General features: G+C 35.5%; 1 protein-coding gene across 2 annotated transcripts in view; it reads right to left on the reverse strand.

Moving 5' to 3' along the window:
* LOC123536384 (leucine-rich repeat-containing G-protein coupled receptor 5-like) overlaps positions 1-21,700 on the reverse strand; it is a 135,646-nt gene that overhangs the window by 97,851 nt on the left and 16,095 nt on the right. The window contains exon 1 of one of the 2 annotated variants that reach the window (XM_045319529.2): positions 9,356-9,656. The exons of the other annotated variant lie outside the window; for it this stretch is intronic. Within the exon in view, the coding sequence (XP_045175464.2) occupies positions 9,356-9,591 (236 nt within the window). The 5' untranslated portion in view covers positions 9,592-9,656. Of the gene's footprint in view, positions 1-9,355; positions 9,657-21,700 lie in introns of those variants that run through there. 2 annotated transcript variants of the gene reach the window in all.

The raw sequence follows: 21,700 nt of genomic DNA on the forward strand, positions 1-21,700 counted from the left end.
ATCCGCGCAGTCTGGTCAGGATCCATGCTGTTCGCTAACGGTTTCTATAATTGAAATAGGCTTTGAAAGCGAACAGCATGGATCCTGACCAGACTGCGCGGATGCGCAGGCTGGTCTGGATCCATGCTGGTCGCAAAGCTCTTATGTTGGTTTTCTCATGGCGCGGCTCATATTTCCTTTGCTTCCTGTAAATAATACAATCTATAAAAAGCTCCTTTAGACCCACAGAATGCAATAAAGCAAATTAATAACAAACTCGGTTAGACTGAATCTGTTCATGAGAGGTAATGGAAAGTGCAACACCACTCACCCCCTACTAGCAACGGCATAAGCGGTATTCTTTTACATAGATATTTAACAGAAAATTGAACAGCAATGAATCCAGGTTTGGGGAGACTTTTTACGGCCATCACACGACACTTAAAGATTACTGTTGCAATATAATAAAATATAATGTAAGAAAATCATTTTAAAGCATAGAATGAAAGCAAGCAAATTAATGGCAGACTCGGTTTGATTGAGTCTGTTGATGAGAGGTAATGAAACGCAAAACACCACTCACTTGATTTCACTAATTTGACGTAAATGAAGCAAATATCATTATCTCCCCCTTAATAAATTGGAGTCCAAGCAAAACAGAAAAGTAAACATTATACATTTTGTTTAACCATTGTTTCAAAGCAGATAGAATGACCAATTTTCATGAAGATCTATTGAAAAGTATGGCCTCTAGAGAGGTCACAAGGTTTTTCTATTTTTAGACCTACTGACCTAGATTTTGACCGCAAGTAATCCAGTTTCAAACTTAATCTAGATGCCATCAAGGTAAATATTCTGACCAATTTTAATGAAGATCCATTGAATAATTTGGCCTCTAGAGAGGTCACAAGGTTTCTCTATTTTTAGACCTACTGACCTAGTTTTTGAACGCACCTGACCCAGTTTCAAACTTGACCTAGGTATCATCAAGAGAAACATTCTGACTAACTTTCATAAAGACCCCATGAAAAATGTGACCTCTAGAGTGGTGACAAGCAAAAGTTTACGCACGCACGCACGGACGACGGACGCCGCGCGATCACAACAGCTCAACTTGTCACTTTGTGACTGGTGAGCTAATAAATATCATGTTTCGTCAAAATATCTCTTGTATTTTATCACATGGTTTACCATTGGTGACTGGCAAACAGATAAAATAAAATAAAAAAAGATAATTATCTTTAATCTATGTACTAGAATCCGGAAACAATTAAAGATAATGAAATTTAAGACAGGTCCTGGTGACCTTGACCTTTGAACTACTGACCCCCAAAACAATAGGAGTCTTCCTTTGGTAGTGCGGAGTCATTGTAAATGTTGAAGCCGAAGATGTCATACTTTTTTTCAAAATAAGTGTATAAAAAAAGTTCTTTTTTATTCTGTCCCTCTGTATCAGTCCATTTCTAGTGTTTACTATGTAGGGATTTATCAGCAAATTTTTAATTTACTATAAGTTTGCCTTTTCCTCGCCGTGAAAGAAGAAAATTGAATGGGCACAGAAAATTGGTCTTTAAAGAGTGTTATTAGGATAATAGTGTGAACAATTACATTTTTGTAAATGTTTAAACATGTTTGATCGATTCGGCATGACGGAAACGCTGCAGAGTGTTTTCCTGTATTGTGTTAAGCCTCCAGATTAACCCTTACCTTGCTAAATTTCTATATTGAACTTGTCCATCTTTAAATTTGGACAGTACCATTAACTGTTAAAAGGGGTGCTTACCAAAAAAGATACTGACTGAATGGCGACCAGTGCAGACCATGATCAGACTGCACGGATGTGCAGGCTGATCTTGGTCTGCACTGGTCGCGAATGCAGAATCACTTGCTGCCAGCAGGCAAGGGGTTAAAAAGCCGTAAATTGAAGTGACTTATCGTTCGAAGTCGTTATAGATAGAGATTTTAGTTTAATGTCAAGGTCGCGTAAGGGTTTCCGATACGCGTGTAATCTAAAGTCTCTATAACCTTAAAGAAAGGGTAATCTTTTCTAAAATATTTTAAAACATAACGTATTTTATCTTACTGTACAGTTTATGATATTGAAAGAATGATATAATCTAAACTGAGAAATTCAACCGTATCAATACGTTTTGTAAGCCAAGTAAATATTGTTTTTGTCTATAGTGGTAACAAATACTTGAAATAGTTCTTTCAATAATATCATTCTGAAATTCATGTTTACAGATACCTACAGTTTCACAAAAGCTATAATACAGTAAGATATCTAAAGCCAATCTTTCATTTAAATGTTTTATCTTCAGATATTTACTTCAATATAGAATGTAAGTCCTCGTGAAAATTAATGATCTAACTTTACTAAATATATAAATTAATTGTGTTTGTAGAGCCATGCTCATAATCAACCTTTAGTCTGCTGGTCACGGTCTGTACTGTTCGCTATTTAGTCAGTAAATTTTCAGTGAACGACCCTTTGAATAATAAATGGTACTGTCCAAACTGGATGATGGACAAGTCCATTTTAGAAACGTAGCAGGGTAAAGGTTAATTGTCATTCAGTAACAGTCATTGTTAAAAATACCTCCAGTGGTAGAACACATAGAATCTACATGTACACATACTTGACGTTCATTTTTATGCGTTCTAAATACATGCATGGCTATAAATACTCTCGACAGCTATTATTTCATTTATCCGTTATTTGGATTGAAACTTCACACACTTATTCACTGTGATAAACATGACTCGATTTTATTTCCAGTTAAACAAAGAAGGAATTCAAGCTCTGTATATTTAAGAAATAATAAATCTGTTCCTATATTTTATCAGTTAATAAAATATGGGCAGGAGTTTGGATGCGTAATAATTAAATCACGAGTGCGTACCACGAGTGATTTAATTATTCGCATCCAAACGACTGCTCATGTTTTATTAATTGATAAAATTATTGGAACATATTTATTATTTCGATTCTAACAACGTAAATAATTCGCATTTTACAGTACTACATTTTCAGCGTAATACGTCATTCGGGTCATATGCTGTTACAATTTACCCCCTATGGTTAGAAAGAGTTGCATAGCCAGTGGAACGTATAGATCTAGATATTTGTTTCTTTTTATCAGAATTTTGAGAAGTATTTATAATTTAGTAATCTAACAGCTCGCAAACTAATTATGAAGAGAATCATCAAATTAGGCGAGTTGACCCTGTGTTACAAGTTACGAGCTTAACTTTATATGACGTCACATCATTATGACGTCATACTTTATGTCATACATTTATGACGTCACCGCTGAATCTTAATTAAGCTAATTGAATTCACTTGTAGAGATCGAAACGTGTTTTACGGTCAGTATGACATTTTATCATATTTATGTTTTTGAGATGCTGTTTTCAACCGTTTTGCCCTGAAATAATTTGTATGTAATGGAACTGAAGTAGAATCTCTTATGCCACAATCATAGGGGGTGAAATGTAACAGCCAACCATATTTTATCGTAGATTCATGTATAGGCGATTTCGCTATATGTTTATATACCAATTGCTGCAGATCGTGTTAGAATCTGCGATAAACAACGGTTGACGCGCGCGGACCGGTAAGAGAGCATTATGACGTCAAATTGCCGCATATATTACTCCTCGGGTAAATGAAGTCCAGCATAATATTTATTAAAATATGTCAATGAGCATGTCAGAATGAAAACAATCAAGGCCTTCTTGTGATTTATCGTCTGATTTACCATGGTTCCTCGTTCAGATGCTTCAGTATTTAACCACGTGGTTCAATTCCTACACACCTGAACTCTGAACCGTGGTAAACTAGACGATAAACCACTCGAAGGCCTTGATTTTTTGTTAAATATATTTTAAATTCTTACAGTGTTATTGTATATACATCCAGGTAGTCCGGAAGTGACGTCAGATTTTTACTCGTACAATCCACACGTAATTTTCCAGTAACTTCGTCCACACTACACAGGCACACGTGTGGACATCTAAAACTCTTAAGTGCTTGTATCCTGAGACAACCACATAACAGATACATCCATAAAGTACATGTTATTCTAAATCCAACTATTCGTTGTAATTCCGTCATTAAATTCCCAGTTTTCATTTCTAAATGCTCTCTGTTCTCTCGTCTGCAACGAATGCAGTTAGCAAATTGATTTAAATTTTCCACAGCGTTCGAGTATTCGTTTCCGATGACGATGCCGGATTTAGATCTGAATGCACCAAACAAGGTCTTCATCGTAAATACGTTCAAATTATGTGACGAGGGTCTTTAAGAAACCACTTTCAGTTATCTTATGTTATCAGCATCAAAACTGACTATATAAACACTTGGAGCGGATTCACTTTGTCTCATTGCTGATAAGCTAGGCAATCGACAAATAATACAATGATAGCCGCTTTTTCCTAAACTAAGCTTCGGCGAATATTCGATTTTGTATTTTCAATCAGTGCACTAACGTTTATACCAATACAAATTCTTTCAGCTTATTTCCTATATGAGCTACGCCATGAGAAAACAAACATAGTGCATTTATGACCAGCATGGATCCAGACTGCATCCGCGCAGTCTGGTCAGGATTCATGTTGTTCGCTTTCTAGGCCTATTGCAATTAAAGAAACCGTTAGCGAACAGCATGGATCCTGACCAGACTGTGCGGATGCAGTCTGGATCCATGCTGGTCGCAAATGCACTATGTTGGTTTTCTCATGGCGCGGCACATACCACTTTGTTTTTGTTGGGTTTAACGTCGCACCGACACAATTATAGGTCATATGACGACTTTCCAGCTTTGACGGTGGAGGAAGACCCCAGATGCTCTTCCGTGCATTATTTCATCACGAGTGGGCATTCGGGTAGAACCACCGACCTTCCGTAAGCCAGCCGGACAGCTTCCTCACATGAAGAATTCAACGCCCAGAGTGAGGCTCGAACCCACATCGGTGAGGGGTAAGTGATTTAAAGTCAGCGACCTTAACCACTCGGCCACGGAGGCCCCCATATCACTTTGTAGACAATAACGACAGTTAAGGTGATTCATAAATGTATTTGCTTGTATCTTAGAACGACTTTTAGCTATGGATAAAGTAAGAGATATCTGACGCAATTTGAAATAGTTTGCCAAATTTTTATATTCAAATTTCTCTTAATGAAAATATTTTAAACGTTAACAATTGAATACGATACGTTTCTCCTATCTTCTCCTTTCTTTGATATGTTTGATATAAACTTAATTCATATTTCCTATCTCTGAACCGTTTCCTCTTTATTTGGTTAATATCCATTCTGAGTGCACCGAAGTGTTCCAAAGTCATATAGGTAAAGTATACGCTAGCTAAAAATTATCCAGTACAAGACACGCGTTTCAAATTTCAGAGTTAGGATTTAAAAGGTTGAACACGCACGACTTAAGTGTGAGAAAATCAAAAAGTGTTGACTCTGTATTTTGACAATGTATCATATTCAAACAAATCTTTATGTACCGTAATTAAATCTGACTTAAAGCTCGCGGGAAAACCACGCACTAAAATATGGCAATTTCACCACTGTATTATTTGGTTTAACTCAGGAAATTTTATAACTTTCCCACACGGTCAACGACTGTATCGGTATAATGGACTGAGCTCAGTATGTGATTTCCATTGCATCTGGTCACTAGACTGAGCTCACAGAAATATCTTTTTTTCAACTTTTGTGCCTGTTCAAAGACTGCATTAACCGAGTGAACTCGGGAATATTTTATAACTTTGCACCAGCTCTACCACTGCTCCGTTAAACTGAGCTTGGAAAATATTTTATAACCCTTAGACCAATGACAGCGTCTTTTCAATATAGGATAGCATTTGAATTACAACTAATCATAGCATTATAGTTTCCATCGAATGAGGTGCTAGTGATGACCTATTTGAATTAACTTGTGACATATTTTTTTCAACAATCAATACAATTTATCTTCACTTAGTAGGATTTGAGAAACTTAATAATTTTCTAGAAACAAAGTTATCTTTTTCTTTTACTGTGTTTATACGATTTTCTGTTTAAAGGATTCTAATGGTTTCTAATCGATTATTTACCATGAGTATTTTTTGAAGAAGATACCCAAAAATGTTGAAATGAAAAAGTGGAAACTCCACAGGTCGCTCAACACGATAAAAACGAAAATGATGAAGCAATTTCCTTTCTCTCATTCGCAATTGTTAAAAAAACAATTAAATGTGTTGTAATAAACCAGTTTTAATGAAATTCTTTAAATTTGGACAGTACCATTAACTGTTAAAAGGGGTGCTTACCAAAAAGATACTGACTGAATGGCGTACAGTGCAGACCATGATCAGACTGCACATCTTGGTCTGCACTGGTGACAAAGGCAGAATCACTTGCCGCCAGCAGGCTAAAAGATAAAAAGACGTACACTTAAGTGTCTTTTATCGTATAAAGTCGTTATAGATAGAGATTTTAGTTTAATATCAACGATACCCTTGTAATCTAAAATCTTTATAACCTCAAAGAAAGGATCGTCTTTTCTAAAATATTTTAAAACCTGGCGTATTTTATTTTACTATACAGATTATACTATTGAAAGAATGATATAAACTAAACTGAGCAATAGTTTTTATCCGCATCAATACGTTTTGTAAGCAAAATTAATATTTTTTTTCTGTCTATAGTGGTAAAACATATTTGAAATAGTTATTGTACACTTCGAATTGGTAAAATAGAAAAAGTGGAAACTCCACAGGTCGCTCAACACGACAAAAACGAAAATGTTGCAGGCTCGGTTTGATTGAGCCTTTCATGGGCGGTAGTGGAAGTGATACTTGACTGAGTAACTGACCTCGAAAGCTGTTGTCATTTCAAGCTGGCCAATCAAACTCCTTGGCCTTAGAAAAAACCTCTGACGTTAAAACTATTCTTTCCTAATTGAGGCGACTTTCTGGCTGAACGTGCTCCGCGGATTACATATTACTAAACCCGAGGATGGAAAAGTGCCTTTGTTGAAACATGCCAAACATCTTATTTGTCACAAAGGTTAACATACGCCGTTACCTTCGAATGCATTGTCAATATGTGAAAACAAACCCCATTGCGACCCTCTAATTGTGCGCAACAAATTCACGCCTCGAATGGTACACTACATGTGGACATGGACTGACCGGGTCAATGTGTATAGCCAGTGTTTCTTAATTGCCGTATTTACTCAACTGAAAGTGGTAACGGATTTACTTTGTTGTTAGATTTAACAACTTATGTTAGCGTAAATACTTTAGAAATAGCGAACTTGCCATTTTTAGGCAGTAGAAAACTACATAGTTCTTTTTCAAAATTTTAGCATTTTATATTTTGGTACAGAAATAAACGCACCCTTGGTGCAAAATGTAACGCCCCCGGGGAGCTCTTGAACGCGGGGGGTGGGGGGATACGGAATGTCAATAAGGTAGAATGACCTTGTCCTTGTGTCCGGTCCTGGGGTTCCATACACTGATATTTAAAACAGACATTGCAACCAAAATTTTACAAGATGATCATTATGTATTTATAAAGATGTGCCCCAGAAGGAACTTTTGCTATGCTTCAGCTTATTTCATTAATTTATTCTGAAATTTATGTTTTCAGATACCTACAGTTTCCCAAAAGCTATAATACAGTTAATATCCAAAGCCAATCTTTCACTTAAAGGTTTTATCTTCAGATATTTACTTCAATGTAGAATGTAAGTCCTCGTGAAATGCATTTAATTTTACTAAATATATAAATAAATTGTTTATGTAGAGGCACGCTCATAATGAACCTTTAGGCTGCTTGCGGCAAGTGATTTTGCATTTGCGACTAGTGCAGACCAAGATCAGTGCAGGCTGATCACGGTCAGCACTGTTCGCTATTTAGTCAGTAAATTTTCAGTGACCGCCCTTTGAATGATGTGGTACTCTCCAAACTGGATGATGGACAAGTCCATTTTAGAAATTTAGCAAGGTAAAGGTTAAATGTCATTCAGTAACAGTCATTGTTAAAAATACCTCCAGTGGTAGTACACATACATGCGCACATACTTGACGTTCATTTTTATACGTTCTAAATACATGTATGGCTATAAATATAAAATGAAATAAAGTGTTTCTTTAACCCTTAGCCTGCTGCAGGCGAATTTAACAGCCTTTGCAAACAGCTTGGAACCAGATCAGACGCCGATTAAATCGACGTCTGATCAGGTTCCAAGCTGTTTGCTACTCTGACAATATTTCTTCCAATTTGGAGCAAATTGAATGAACTTTACAATTTTAGCAGACGACATTTCCAGCAGACGACAATTTATCTAGCATGCTAAGGGCTAATATTCTCAACAGCTATTACTTCACTTATCCGTTACCTACCACGCCTATAAATGCCAAGAGCTACAAACTCGATAAAATACTTTTTATAGGTTATTCAAGTTTCAACACAGTATGAATAAAGGTAACTGATTTTCTTTACTTAATTGCATTTCTCACCAATAATCTCACCAGTATAACAGCAAAAAGACGGTTACTAAAATGCCGCCTGTAATTTTTCATCATCAGACAGTTACTGTAACATTAATTTGTCTTGTGCACCTTTAAATGCGTACTTCCATTTCTAGACAGGATATTTCTGGATTCCTAATTTGGTTTTTATTTACATAAGGAGCCTGAATAAAACATTCGTTTGTGTACGGTATTCAGTGAAAAAGAGGAAATTAGAAAATGTTAGGATTAGTCGGTCCTGTCTTTCTCTATCCAGTTAGCCTTGTTTCGTAGAAATTCCGTTAACGATCCGCTTGCAAAAATAGTTCTGAGGACGTTTGAGGAAAATCAATGCTCTCGATCATGTTTTACGTCAATTCAGGCTACACCTTTCATAACTGAGAACAGTAAATAGGATATACAGATCTATCACATGTCTATTATAGTATCTAGTTTAAATTGTTGTTATTTATGTTTCACAGTTGCTATATAATATTGCTCGTCTAAAAGAAAATTTGTAATTGATTGTATATGTTTTAAGAATCTTTGTTCTAGACTTTTTTTATTTGGTCTTATATTATAACCCAAATATTTTAGAGATTAATTAGAAAAAAAAACTCTATTTTTAATTGTTTTTTTTTTCAGATTTTGAGACAAAACTAAAGACATTAAACATTGAAGCATATTTTGCCTAATAACTTTCATCTAAATCTGAAAGATTTCCTTAAAATAACAAGTATTTTTTGAGAGAGAAAGAAAAATGTTCAGTTATGATGGAAATGAACACTAGTTACAAAGCAGATTGCAATTTATTAAATCATATATATTACAAGATTTGGCAATAATTAAATATATTTTAAATTCTTACAGTGTTATTGTATATGCATCAAGGTCTTCCGGAAGTGACGTCAGATTTTTCCTCGTACAATCCACACGTAATTTTCCAGATACTTCGTCCACACTACACAAGCATACGTGTGGACATCTAAAATCCTTAAGTGCTTGTATCCCGAGACAACCACACAACAAATACATCCATAAAGTACATGCTATTCTAAATCTAACTATTCGTTGTAATACCGTCATTAAATTCCCAGTTTTCATTTCTAAATGCTCTCTCGTTTGCAACGAATGCAGTTAGCAAATTGATTTAAATTTTCCAAAAAGTTCGAGTATTCGTTTTCGATAACGATGCCGTATTTAGATCTGATTGAACCAAACACAGCCTTCAATGTAAATACCTTCAAATTGTGAGCCTGCTGATCATGGTATGCACTATTTGCATTTCAGTCAGTAAATTTTCAGTGAACACCCCTTCGAATAATAAGTGGTACAGCCTAAACTGAATAGTAGACCTGTCCATTTCAGGAATTTAGCAGAGAAAAGGTTAAGAAACCACTTTCAGTTATCTTCTGTTATCAGCATCAAAACTGACTATAATATTATAAACACTTGAAACGGATTCACTTTGTCTCATTGCTGATAAGCTAAGCAATTGACAAATAATGCACTGATAGCCTTTTACTTCCTTATAAAGCTTCGGTGAATATTCGATTTTGTATTTTCTACCAGCACACTGACGTTCATTCCGATATAAGTTCCCTAAGTGTCTAATGTGCTAGCTTATTTCCTATATCACTTTGCAGACAATAACGACAGTTAAGGTGATTCACAAATGTATTCGCTTGTATCTTAGAACGACTTTTAGCTATGGATAAAGTAAGAGATATCTGACGCAATTTGAAATATTTTGCTAATTTTTCCATATTCAAATTTCTCTCCATGGAAAACGTTATTAATTGAAAACAATACGTTTCTCCTATCTTCTCCTTTCTTTGATTTGTTTGAAATAAACTTAATTCATACTTAATATCTCTGAAAAGTTTTCTCTTTATCTGGTTCATAACCAGCCTGATTGCGCCTAAGTGTTCTAAAGCCACATAGGTAAAGTATACGCTAGCTGAAGACACACGTTTCAAATTTCAGAGTTGAGTTTTAAAAATTTGAACATTAGACGACTTCAAAAAAGAAAATAAAAAAATGTGTTGACACTGTATTTTGACAACTTTTCATAATTCAAGAAATCTTCGTGTACCGTAAACGTACATATATTAAATCTAACTTAAGGAGGTAGGTTACCTTGGTATTTGTATGCGCGCATGCCCAACCGGAAGCTAACGTGACGATTTACGACAACGTTTACGACAAACTAAATGTGTTTGCATATCCATTCTTCTGAAAAATAATCATGAACCTATCTCCGATGTGATGCTTCATGGTTAAATAATGCAGAAATAATGAATACACTGCCGCAGAAACGCTTCAAAACATTGTTGACTTAAAAGGACGTCATTGACGTCATGACATTACGTGTCAGTTACCGCGCAAAATTAATAGCTTTTATTCTGAAAGTACATAATTCTGTGCATTTTCTTTATTTTAACTATTTTTAAACAGCCATTATTTGCTGAAATATTATTTATGTGTCTTTTGCTCAGAATAATGATCAATATTTTGCTTCTTTTATTTAGTTGTATTAAAATGTTATGCGGAATGTAAGAAAATGGATGATGGTAACTGATGTTATTGGGTATATAGTCGGATGAAAGGTTACTTATTATGGCCATTTTCAAATAAAAATCAGGCAGTTTGATTTGTATTACCTATTTTTCAGTTTTCGCTAGTAATTTGTCACATATATCCTAAAACTCAGCTCTTAAAATGTTCAATTTTCAGTAGAATATTGTGGTTTCTTGAATTAAATTGATGTTACCATGGAAACAAAGCCCGTGACCTATATATCTAAATGTAAAATTCAGAAGCATTGACACGACACTGGTCTATTTAAGGAACACAGCGTCAGCATTTTATTTGTATCTCAACAATGTCCATGAGACTAATAGAGATTTTCAACTTACTTCGACGCGGACTGCGGAAAGCGGACTGCGTACTTACAGTAGGGGTTTTCTCAAAATACTTAAAGGTTCGCAAGAAAGAAGGGGGCCTCCGTGGCCGAGTGGTTAAGGTCGCCGACTTCAAATCACTTGCCCCTCATCGATGTGGGTTCGAGCCTCAATCGGGGTGTTGAGTTCTTCATGTGAGGAAGCCAACCAGCTGGCTTACAGAATGTCGGTGGTTCTACCCAGGTGCCCGCTCGTGATGAAATAATACACGGAGCGGCACCTGGAGTCTTCCTCCACCATTAAAGCTGGAAAGTCGCTATATGACCTATAATTGTGTCGGCGCGACGTTAAACCCAACAAATAAAATAAATGATATTTCTGGCGTTAGTTATCGTCCGCACGACTCAAACGACACGACATGTGAAGTTTCGAACCCACTGAACTACTATATACGATAATACTTTACCTTAATATGTTCATGCATTAAACAAATACAACTTAAAACATGGATTTGAAGAAATAGGCAATTCCTGGTTTTAATTTAGCCACTTCGTATTTTCATAATCTAATAGCAGAACTGCATGTTAAAATTTAAGTTTTAAATGCATGCCTATTTTCTAGAGACTATTCAGTATGGACTGTCAGTCTCAGCTGGAATTTAGTTTTTATGTACCATTAAAACTAGCTGTCAAAATTTCAATCTAAAACCCAGCTGAGACCGAAATTTGTTTTGTGAACATGGGGCCTGGGAAGAGACCAAGGTCAAAATTCCAATCATATTCCAAAAATGTTTTATGGCCGGTACATGCATAGAATTGTCAACGAAATTGTATTTTTGACTAAGCCAACTCCAGTGACACCATTTGAGCAATTCTGTGTGGTCATTTGATACAACCAGCTTAGTAGTCGAGACTAGTCTTTTAACATTGTTGACCGTAAGCTTTTTTTTAACACATGCATATATGGTTTGTGTAGATACTTTGCTTCAGGAAAAAACAGTAGTTGAAACATTTGAATAAATACATTAATCAAAAAAGGGTCTAAAAGGTAAAAGGATATTTAAAAAAAAATATGCCCACGCTGTTAAGAATGCTTGTAAGACCAAATATATCGGAATTCATATATACAATAAAACGGAAATTAATAAATCTTATAACTGTCTTTTCTCAGATATTTTAAATGGAAACAGTATGACGGCATTAGCACCGGATGCTAAATATGCCACTGTTCAGTTATGCATAAATAACTTATATACAGTTTGAGAAAACCCCTAAAGTAAGTCCGCAGTCCGTGGTCCGCAGTACGCGTCGATGTAAGCTGAAAATCTCTATTAGCAGCATGCAGAACGATTTTTCCATAAAAAAATGTCAGACGAGGGGTACTGCTGTAAGTATTTTAAGCTGTGAAATTTGTTTAGGTAAATGCAAATAACACGAAAATATTACTTATGTAAGAAATAAAATGTTTTAAAGCTACATTAACAAGAAAGATAATTTTATTTAATATTTTTTTTATAAGAAATTACGATAAAAAGCAAGATATAAGCTATTTCAAACATCTTTGTTGCCATGGTTACTTTACACTTTTAGAAATATAGGGTACCATGTAAAGTGCTTGGTATTTTGCTAATTATATTACCTAAATATTCCATGCTGGTCATTAACAGAATGGCACTGAAGCCGTCGAAATAACCCGTTTTCATACACAGTTGTTTAAAAATGAGAGAAAATGAGTTACCATGGAAACACGAGCCCCGCGACATATACATTTTAAACTTATATTAGAAAGCTAACGCGAATACTTGTAAAATTATCAATTATGCCGACTTCTATGGATAACAATGAAACCAGAATACCCTGAAAAGTGTTAAATATCCGTATTTTCCTTCTTCTTTCAATGTAAAATACTTTTGGAGGGTCATGTACTTCTAACCTGGATAAAAATTGTACTTGAAGGGGCATAGATAAACAAAATTGAGATCATTAATTTACACGAACTACAAAAAAATGCTGCGGTTCAACTAATTTGAATTTACCCTGGTAACAAGGTAACGTACCTCCCTAAAGCTCGCAAGAAAACCATGAACCAAAATAAGGAAACTTCTTCACTACATCATTTGATTTAACTCAGGGAGACCGAGTTCAGAAATATTTTTAACAACTTTTGTGCCTGTTCAAGGACTGCATCACGCGAGTGAACTCTGGAATATTTGCACCAACTCAACCACTGCTCCGTTAAAATTAGTTCGGAAAATATTTTATAACTATTCATCAGATTAGGATTTGAGAAACTTAATAATTTTCTAGGAACAAAGTTTTCTGTTTCTTTTACTGCGTTTTTATGATTTTCTGTTGAAAGGATTCTAATGGTATCTAATCAATTATTTACCATGAACACAGATTATAAAAGTACGATGCAGAATTTTGCAAACGCCAACGCAAAACTTTGATTTTTTTTTCTGTCGAATGTGTGCACTGTAGCTATATCAATATCATTTGTTATTATACTGACATGGAATTTGTTAAGTAAGCGGTAAATTTGACCGAACAAGTTACGTTTATTAAAGAATTAAATGAGCCGCGCCATGAGAAAACCAATATAGTGGCTTTGCGACCAGCATGGATCAGTTCGCTTTCAAAGCCTATTACAATTAGAGAGACTGTTAGCGAACAGCATGGATCCTGACCAGACTGCGCGGATGCGCAGGCTGGTATGGATCCATGCTGGTCGCAAAACCACTATGTTGGTTTTATCATGGCGCGGCTCAAATGCTAATTCTTGCGTTTATACGGGTATAAACCACATTAGGACTTCTTGTAAATCCATAAATCGCCCTAGCAATTCTTGGCTTATTTGCAGGAAGTCCACGTACGGTTTATACCCGTAAAAACGCAGAGTTCTTAGTTTACACTTTTTTAAAGTAACTTGCTGCAAGAAATATGTCAGGGTGTCGATCTTTTAAACATCTAATTTAAAACAGAACATCCAAAAAGACACGAACACGTTCAGTTGTAATTCGCCCTCCAACAAGTTCCTGGTTTTCATTTAAAATATCGTTAAACAAATAAAAAACATGTATAGTACTGTTGATTCAATTTTGACCTTTATCGTCAGAAAATTAGTTTTAGCTATAATTTACTGTCCTTTTTGAAATGTTAAATTTGGAAGAAAAAAAATCGAATGCCGCCATTATGTCCATTTAATTTTTGTTAATGACGTCAGATTGCGCGTGCTATCTCGCGGATAGAGCCATCCTTGATATCGTCACGTCAGTGGTGTGTATACGAAAATTAACGCCTTTTTTCTTTCCATACAAAATATATAATGAATTGAAATCTAATGTTAAGTTACATTATAAATAGTTAGAATTGACAAAAGCTGTAGATAAGACCATGTGCCATATATAAGTAGTTTACTAACTGTTAATGAGTAATCTTGTTTTCGAAATGGTGGTGCCAGCCACTGTTACTGTTATGTCTTTGATATAGGTACGGACATTAATTCTTTCGTTTGTTTGTTGTTATTTGGAGAAAATGTTGTTTTTCCTGTTCTCAGATACCTTGATTGCCTTCAACTTCTTTCTCGAGTGTCAACTTCTCAAAAGTCAAGGAGATCATATTTTCTTGTCATTGCCCTCATGATGGATAATAAGCTTGTGCACTACTACCGAGCTAACTGGGTTTTGCATTAAAAGTTTACTATTTATGTCGTAGTCCAGGAGACTAGAATAATGAGGCTGCCATTTGGTCTTGCGTTTAAGTACTAATACTAATGGTAAGCATGTATGCGAGGATTAATGTTCGCCAGGTGACGGATCTCGCGAATGTAGCGAAAATTAAACCCTTCGAACATTTCTGCTAATACAGTAAACTGATCATATATAATATCAAAGTGAAACCTGACGTTTGACAGGTTACAGAAATAGGGAAATACTTTGTACTCAGGTCTAATCATTTTCCTTTTTATCATGCAATTTGTAGCATCCTTGCAAAACTGTTCCAGAACACCACTGTCACATTTATCTTCATTTCTATTAAAGCAGTCTTTAACACGTATTTCCATGTCATTGATGGAGTGCAGTAAAACATCAACATAAAACACGAAACGCGACAACGGCACGAAACCAAGCAGGTTTTCGACATTTCCTTGTGGGAAATTTGATGTGTAATCTCGTGCACTGATAATATATTGTTCATGTAAAATACGAAAAATGCAGGTACCTTGATAGTTTTTCTCCGTTCCTTATAGTATATTTCTCGATTTAAATCACGTTAGTTTATCGAAAGAACATAACGTTACGCTACAAGCGGTAAAACTAATTTGGAACTTTGTTATTGTGCGTAACGCAAAACATCATGACGTCACTTCTGTTTACGGACGTTAATTTCCCGCGCTCTACTATAAGAAAGAGTGCTACAAAGAAAGTATTTCTAACACTTATTTGTAAAATACGGCATGCAAGAAAAATAATCTGCCAGAATAAAATGCTAACATGTATACGATATGCAAGAAAAAATATCAGTCATGTGTTTACGAATCGGATGGAAATATCCGCCCCTCGGCCACCTGCGCATGGGCGGTAATTCGGCAAGCCTCATTACCGCCCAATGCGCAGGTGCCCTCGGGACGGATATTTCTACCCGATTCGTAAACATATGACAGATATTATTAATATTACTGATACTTTCCGACTAGCCATTATTTTCCGTTTCATTTCGTGTTCATAAATATAAATAAAGTGTCGCAATGTCTTTTTTCCAATATAACTTTATATCTCTCCATAAAAGCGCAGCCACGACGATCCGAGATGATTTTTTTTACACTTTATTAGTTTTCCTACTGATTTATCGAGTATGTTATTCCCTTAAGAAACAATAAAAGCAGATTACAATGCGAGAAAGTCGTGCTCTGGGTTTTCTTTTAAGACACATTTTCAAATCATGTACACAAACTACAGTTACTGTAGTAGACCAAACAGAGAACTTATAAATGTTTTTTTTATATAAAAATATCTATTATAAATGATCTCCAAACATGTATTTCTTCACTGAAACTCTCTGAATTCAGGTTTTACTGCAAAGCACACTAAATCGAGCTTCCTTTAGGTATCAGATTGTAAAAACCCGTTGGTTTTACTAACATATTTTAGTATATCAACATCCGCACATATTAAGTCACTCTAATTGCTTACGGTGGTCTTATTTAACCTTCAGCCTGCTGGCGGCACATCGTGTCTACACTGTTTGCTATTCAGTCAGTTAATTTTCAGTGAACACCCATTCGAATAACTAATGGTATTGCCCAAACTGAATGATGGGAAAGTCCAATTTAGAAATTTAGCAGGAGCTCAGTTAAAGATCCGCTACAAAATAAATGTATTCAATTCTGCTGCCATGATCGTAATTATTCATGATTTGCATCAAAGTTTTTAGAAATACAGCATTAACTTTGATTTTACAGGCCAAGACTTCGATGTTGGCTATGTTAGATGAATAGCCAACGTGTAAGCTGTTTATTTAGTTGTGTTTGTAAACCTCAGAATGTACTTAAAGGTAGATTGACAAAATAACAAAGCATAAAAAGTAGCAGATAATGTTGTGAAAATACAATAATAAAGGAAGGGCCTTAAATTATTAGACTGCAATTTTGTATACTAGTAGTAAGTGCATTATCAGAATGATTTTTATTAAGTTCATATGAAGAACAAGAGTGCAAGAATGTCACAATATACGCCCGTCACAGCAAATTTCTTTACTCTAGCACCTGTATTTGCAAATGGAATTTTAATTTTGTGGTTGTTTAGTAATAACTAAGTGTTTTGTTTTTCTAAGTCCACAAAAAAAACTCCTTACCAGGTAGAGATACCTTAAAATACACCTAAAATTGGAAAGTAACATCTATGTTGTACCACAGAAAAGTGGTCTTGGTTTTTCCCTACGGTCAATTATAAAAAAGTTACAATATAAGTTATTTATAGTAACAACTAAGGGAAGTTAATCTTAAAAAAAAAAAAAAAAAAAAAAAAAAAAATAAAAAAAAATTGTAAGTCCACACAAAAATCTTTACCAGGTAGAGACTGGTCAAAATACACCTCAAAATTGGATGTAGCATGCATGTTGTACTACAGAAAAGTGGTCTCGATTTTTCCCTACGACTAGTAATGAAAAAGTTACAGTATAAGCTATTTATAGTAACAACAAAGGGAAGTAATTCTAAAGAATGGAACTGCGCATGACACTTCGTCTCATGATGGTGTATAATTGTGTCAAGTTACATCAAAATCCCTCCATGCATGAAGAAGAAATGCTTCGGACAAAGTCATTCTTGTATCTGACCTTTGGCCTCTAAGTGTGACCTTGACCTTAGACCTAGGGACCTGGTTCTTGCGCATGACACTACGTCTTGTGGTGGTGAACATTTGTGCCAAGTTATATCAAAATCCCTCTATGCATGAAGAAGAAATGCTCCGGACAAGGTTTTCATTCTTGTATCCTTTGACCTCTAAGTGTGACCTTGACCTTAGACCTAGAGACCTGGTTCTTGCGCATGACACTCCGCCTCATGGTGGTGAACATTTGTGCCAAGTTATATCAAAATCCCTCTATGCATGAAGAAGAAATGCTCCGGACAAAGTTTTCATTCTTGTATCCTTTGACCTCTAAGTGTGACCTTGACCTTAGACCTAGGGACCTGGTTCTTGCGCATGACACTCCTTCTCATGATGATGAACAATTGTGCCAACTTTCATCAAAATCCCTCTATGCATGAAGAAGATATGCTCCGGACAAAGTCATTCTTGAATTTGACCTTTGACCTCCAAGTGTGACCTTGACCTTAGACCTAGGGACCTGGTTCTTGCGCATGACACTCCGTCTCATGATGGTGAACAACTGTGCCAAGTTTCATCAAAATCCCTTCATGCATGTAGAAGATATGCTCCGGACAAGGTCTGTGGACGCCGCCCGCCCTCCCGCCCGCCCGCCCGCCCGCCAGGGGCGTTCCCATAATACGTCCCGTTTTTCAAACGGGCGTATAAAAAGGTAGGTCACTAGGATGTGGTGGGTTTTTGAAATGCTACATAGAATTTCTATGAAGTGACTGAAATTTCCTCAATGGATTCGCTTTACATTTAAAGCATTAGAATGCCATTTTCAAATTTTGTTTTTTTCTGTAGATAAAAAAACCTTAAACATGAAAACACGAAATCGTCAGTTGCTTAAGGGAACGAAATTGATTTGCAAGCAAATTTGTCTTTTTGTAGTAGATTTTGAACTACCAGCATTTCTGCTTTAAGGTACAAAGCATTCAATATCAGACAATGGGTGCCGGTTTACTGTTTATTCACTATACATGTATTAGGAGATCTTAAATTCATTTTGTGATATCCTTTATTCATTTTTTGATATCATTAAATGTATTTTCGGACATATTCTATCAAAGGCATTTTGTACATGCGTAAATGGCTTGTAAGGCTAGCTTTTTCACACAATGTTTTAACTTCATTTTGTGATTTTTGTTACCATTACGTGTGTAAATTTCTTTCCAAAGACCTATATAAGACACCTATAATATAAGATTCCATTAAAAGCATTGCGTCTTTATGCACTCTAGCAGTTTCCTACATCATTAATTTAATAAAAAAAGTCAATTTAACACAGAACAGGCCGCTGTTGAGTAAAATTAATTTACTACAACTTTTGATATGGTTCTGATCAGGCGACTGCTGGTTACACACATTAACTGTATTTCAGTTATTAACAGACGTCCGTCCTTACTTTCGCTAATGTTCCTGGATAAATAACTTTTTATAAGTATTTTGTATAAGTATTTAATGACATCTTTTTGTGTGTCCAACACTTAAGACTATAGCGATATATGCAATGGACACCGTTGACTCATATACTGATTAATTATGCCAGGTAACACAATACCTAAAAGAATGCATTAAGTTGATCATTTAGTCACAAATATAAGTGGATGGGACAGCCTAACTTAATTTAATTAGAAGGTCAATAAATGATTTATTACTTATAAGCCAAAGTCGCTTCAAATGTCATATATGACATACTGTTAATCATTGCCATGGTATTGTTTAAAAGTAATAAAAAGTATGTGTTTTCGTGGCCACTATTTTATGTGAAATGTAACGAGTTTTCATTTCTGAACATTCTGACCTCGGTTATCAAAGGCATCAATATCAATTTAGTTAATGTGATTTTATGACCTGTTTAGCGGAGATATCAGCATTGTATATAGAATGGGTCCTACTCAATTAATGGAAGAACAGCATTTCAACCATTTACATAAAAAGAAAGAAAGAAATGTCACATGACCGGTAACTTCTGTTACAACATACTTCTGAATGACAAGTACTTATTTATGATTGAGGGCTCGAAGGCAAGTGATTTTATAATTAAGAATTTGTCACAAAATTTATGAGTTTGTGATTTTTCTGTTATATATGTTTTAGTGACAAATTCTAGACTATTTAAGAGACTGTCCTGGTGAAATGGAAAATGTCTGCACTTTATTTTCTTTACTGTAATAAAAATCAGTGACAAATATAGCACGTTCAAATAGTAAAGGGGTTTTGAAAAGCCATTGATAAATGAAACACGTTAAAACAGTATATCGCTTTTGAAAACAAACGCCATATGAAACATGTTCAACAGTACAATGCTTTTGAAAAACGAGAGACAATTGGAACATGTACAAACAGTATATCGCTTTTGAAAAACCAACGAAAAATGAAATATGTTTAAACAGTATATCGCTTGCTTTTGAAAAACCTGCGAAAAATGAAACATGTTTAAACAGTATAATGCTTTTGAATAAGCACTGTATGATTATATTATTCCGTTGCCGAACTTTCGACATAAAGCTATATTAATGACAAATGTTATTCTAAACCAATCTCATTTTTTTAAATTTTAAACTTTTGGTATGTTTCTAATATCAACAAGTGTTGAACATATCATACATTCATCAATATGTGTGCCGTGCCATGGGAAAACCAACATAGTGGCTTTGCGACCAGCATGGATCCAGACCAGCCTGCGCATCCGCGCAGTCTGGTCAGGATCCATGCTGTTCGCTAATGGTTTCTCTAATTGCTATAGGCTTTGAAAGCGAACAGCATGGATCCTGACCAGACTGCGCGGATGCGCAGGCTGGTCTAGATCCATACTGGTCGCAAAGCCACTATATTGGTTTTCCCATGGCACGGCTCATGTGTTAAACTGCTGTCTTAGATATCAACCTCTATCTTACACAAACATCCAATTCGCTACTCGTAATATGTCTACCGCCTCACAGACTTGAATACTAATAAAATCTGCATGTTCACGCCAAATACAATGGTTGGTGGATCATATGTCACATTTGAATATACAGAAGAATCTTCTGATATTGAATAAAAATTATGCCTGCAGTCGATCTAGGTAAGGTGTCAGTTTTTATTGTTGCAAATAAGTTAAAAGGTAACAGCAATATGGCCATTTCGCAAGCTGCGTATATCTACAAAGGTACTATTTACCATATGCCATATGACGAAGGGTAAACTGCTGGACAGAATATTCCTATAGGGCAGTTAATCGATACACAAGTAAATTAACAAACGCACATCTTGCGGCTCTTTCAAGTTACATATTAAGACAACAAGAAATGGAAGAATCATACTCTAAGATTGTCTTTTTGTTGACGCAGTCATTGTAGACGCAACGGGTTTAAATTCAACGTTAAACAAAGATCTATGGCGGATTTATGAATTTGATCCCCAGGTGAGGAGTACATGTATGTTCTTTCTGGTGATCTGATAGAAGACATTGTGTCAGAAGTAACAGTCTGGCCAGGATCCATGCTGTTCGCTAACAGTTTCTCTAACTGCAACAGGCTTTGAAAGCGAACAGCATGGATCCTGATCAGACTGCGCAGAAGCGCAGGCTACTCTGGATCCATGCTGGTCGGTCGCAAAGCCACTATGTTGATTTTCTCATGGCGCGGCTCATATGGTAAGTTGCATGGCAGTTACAGGTTAGAATGCAGGAATGCAGAATGCATGAAGACTAGTTACGTTAACTGTAATAGTAAACCAAAAAAACAAACAAAAATATAAACAAAAACATCAAGATTTCACCGTCTGCAGAAAAAGAACGAAGCATGCTTGTAATTTCTTGCACTCATCTGGAAAGAAATCGTTTTTGTTTTCGCCGTTTATTTTTATTTATTTTATTTTTTTTTGTTTTTACTCCTTGCAAAAATGGTGTTATGCAACAAAACATGCGTAATATCACGTTGAAAAGACAAATGCT

The sequence above is a fragment of the Mercenaria mercenaria genome, chromosome 17 (assembly GCF_021730395.1).
Source record: "Mercenaria mercenaria strain notata chromosome 17, MADL_Memer_1, whole genome shotgun sequence".
In the NCBI taxonomy this organism is placed as follows: domain Eukaryota; kingdom Metazoa; phylum Mollusca; class Bivalvia; order Venerida; family Veneridae; genus Mercenaria; species Mercenaria mercenaria.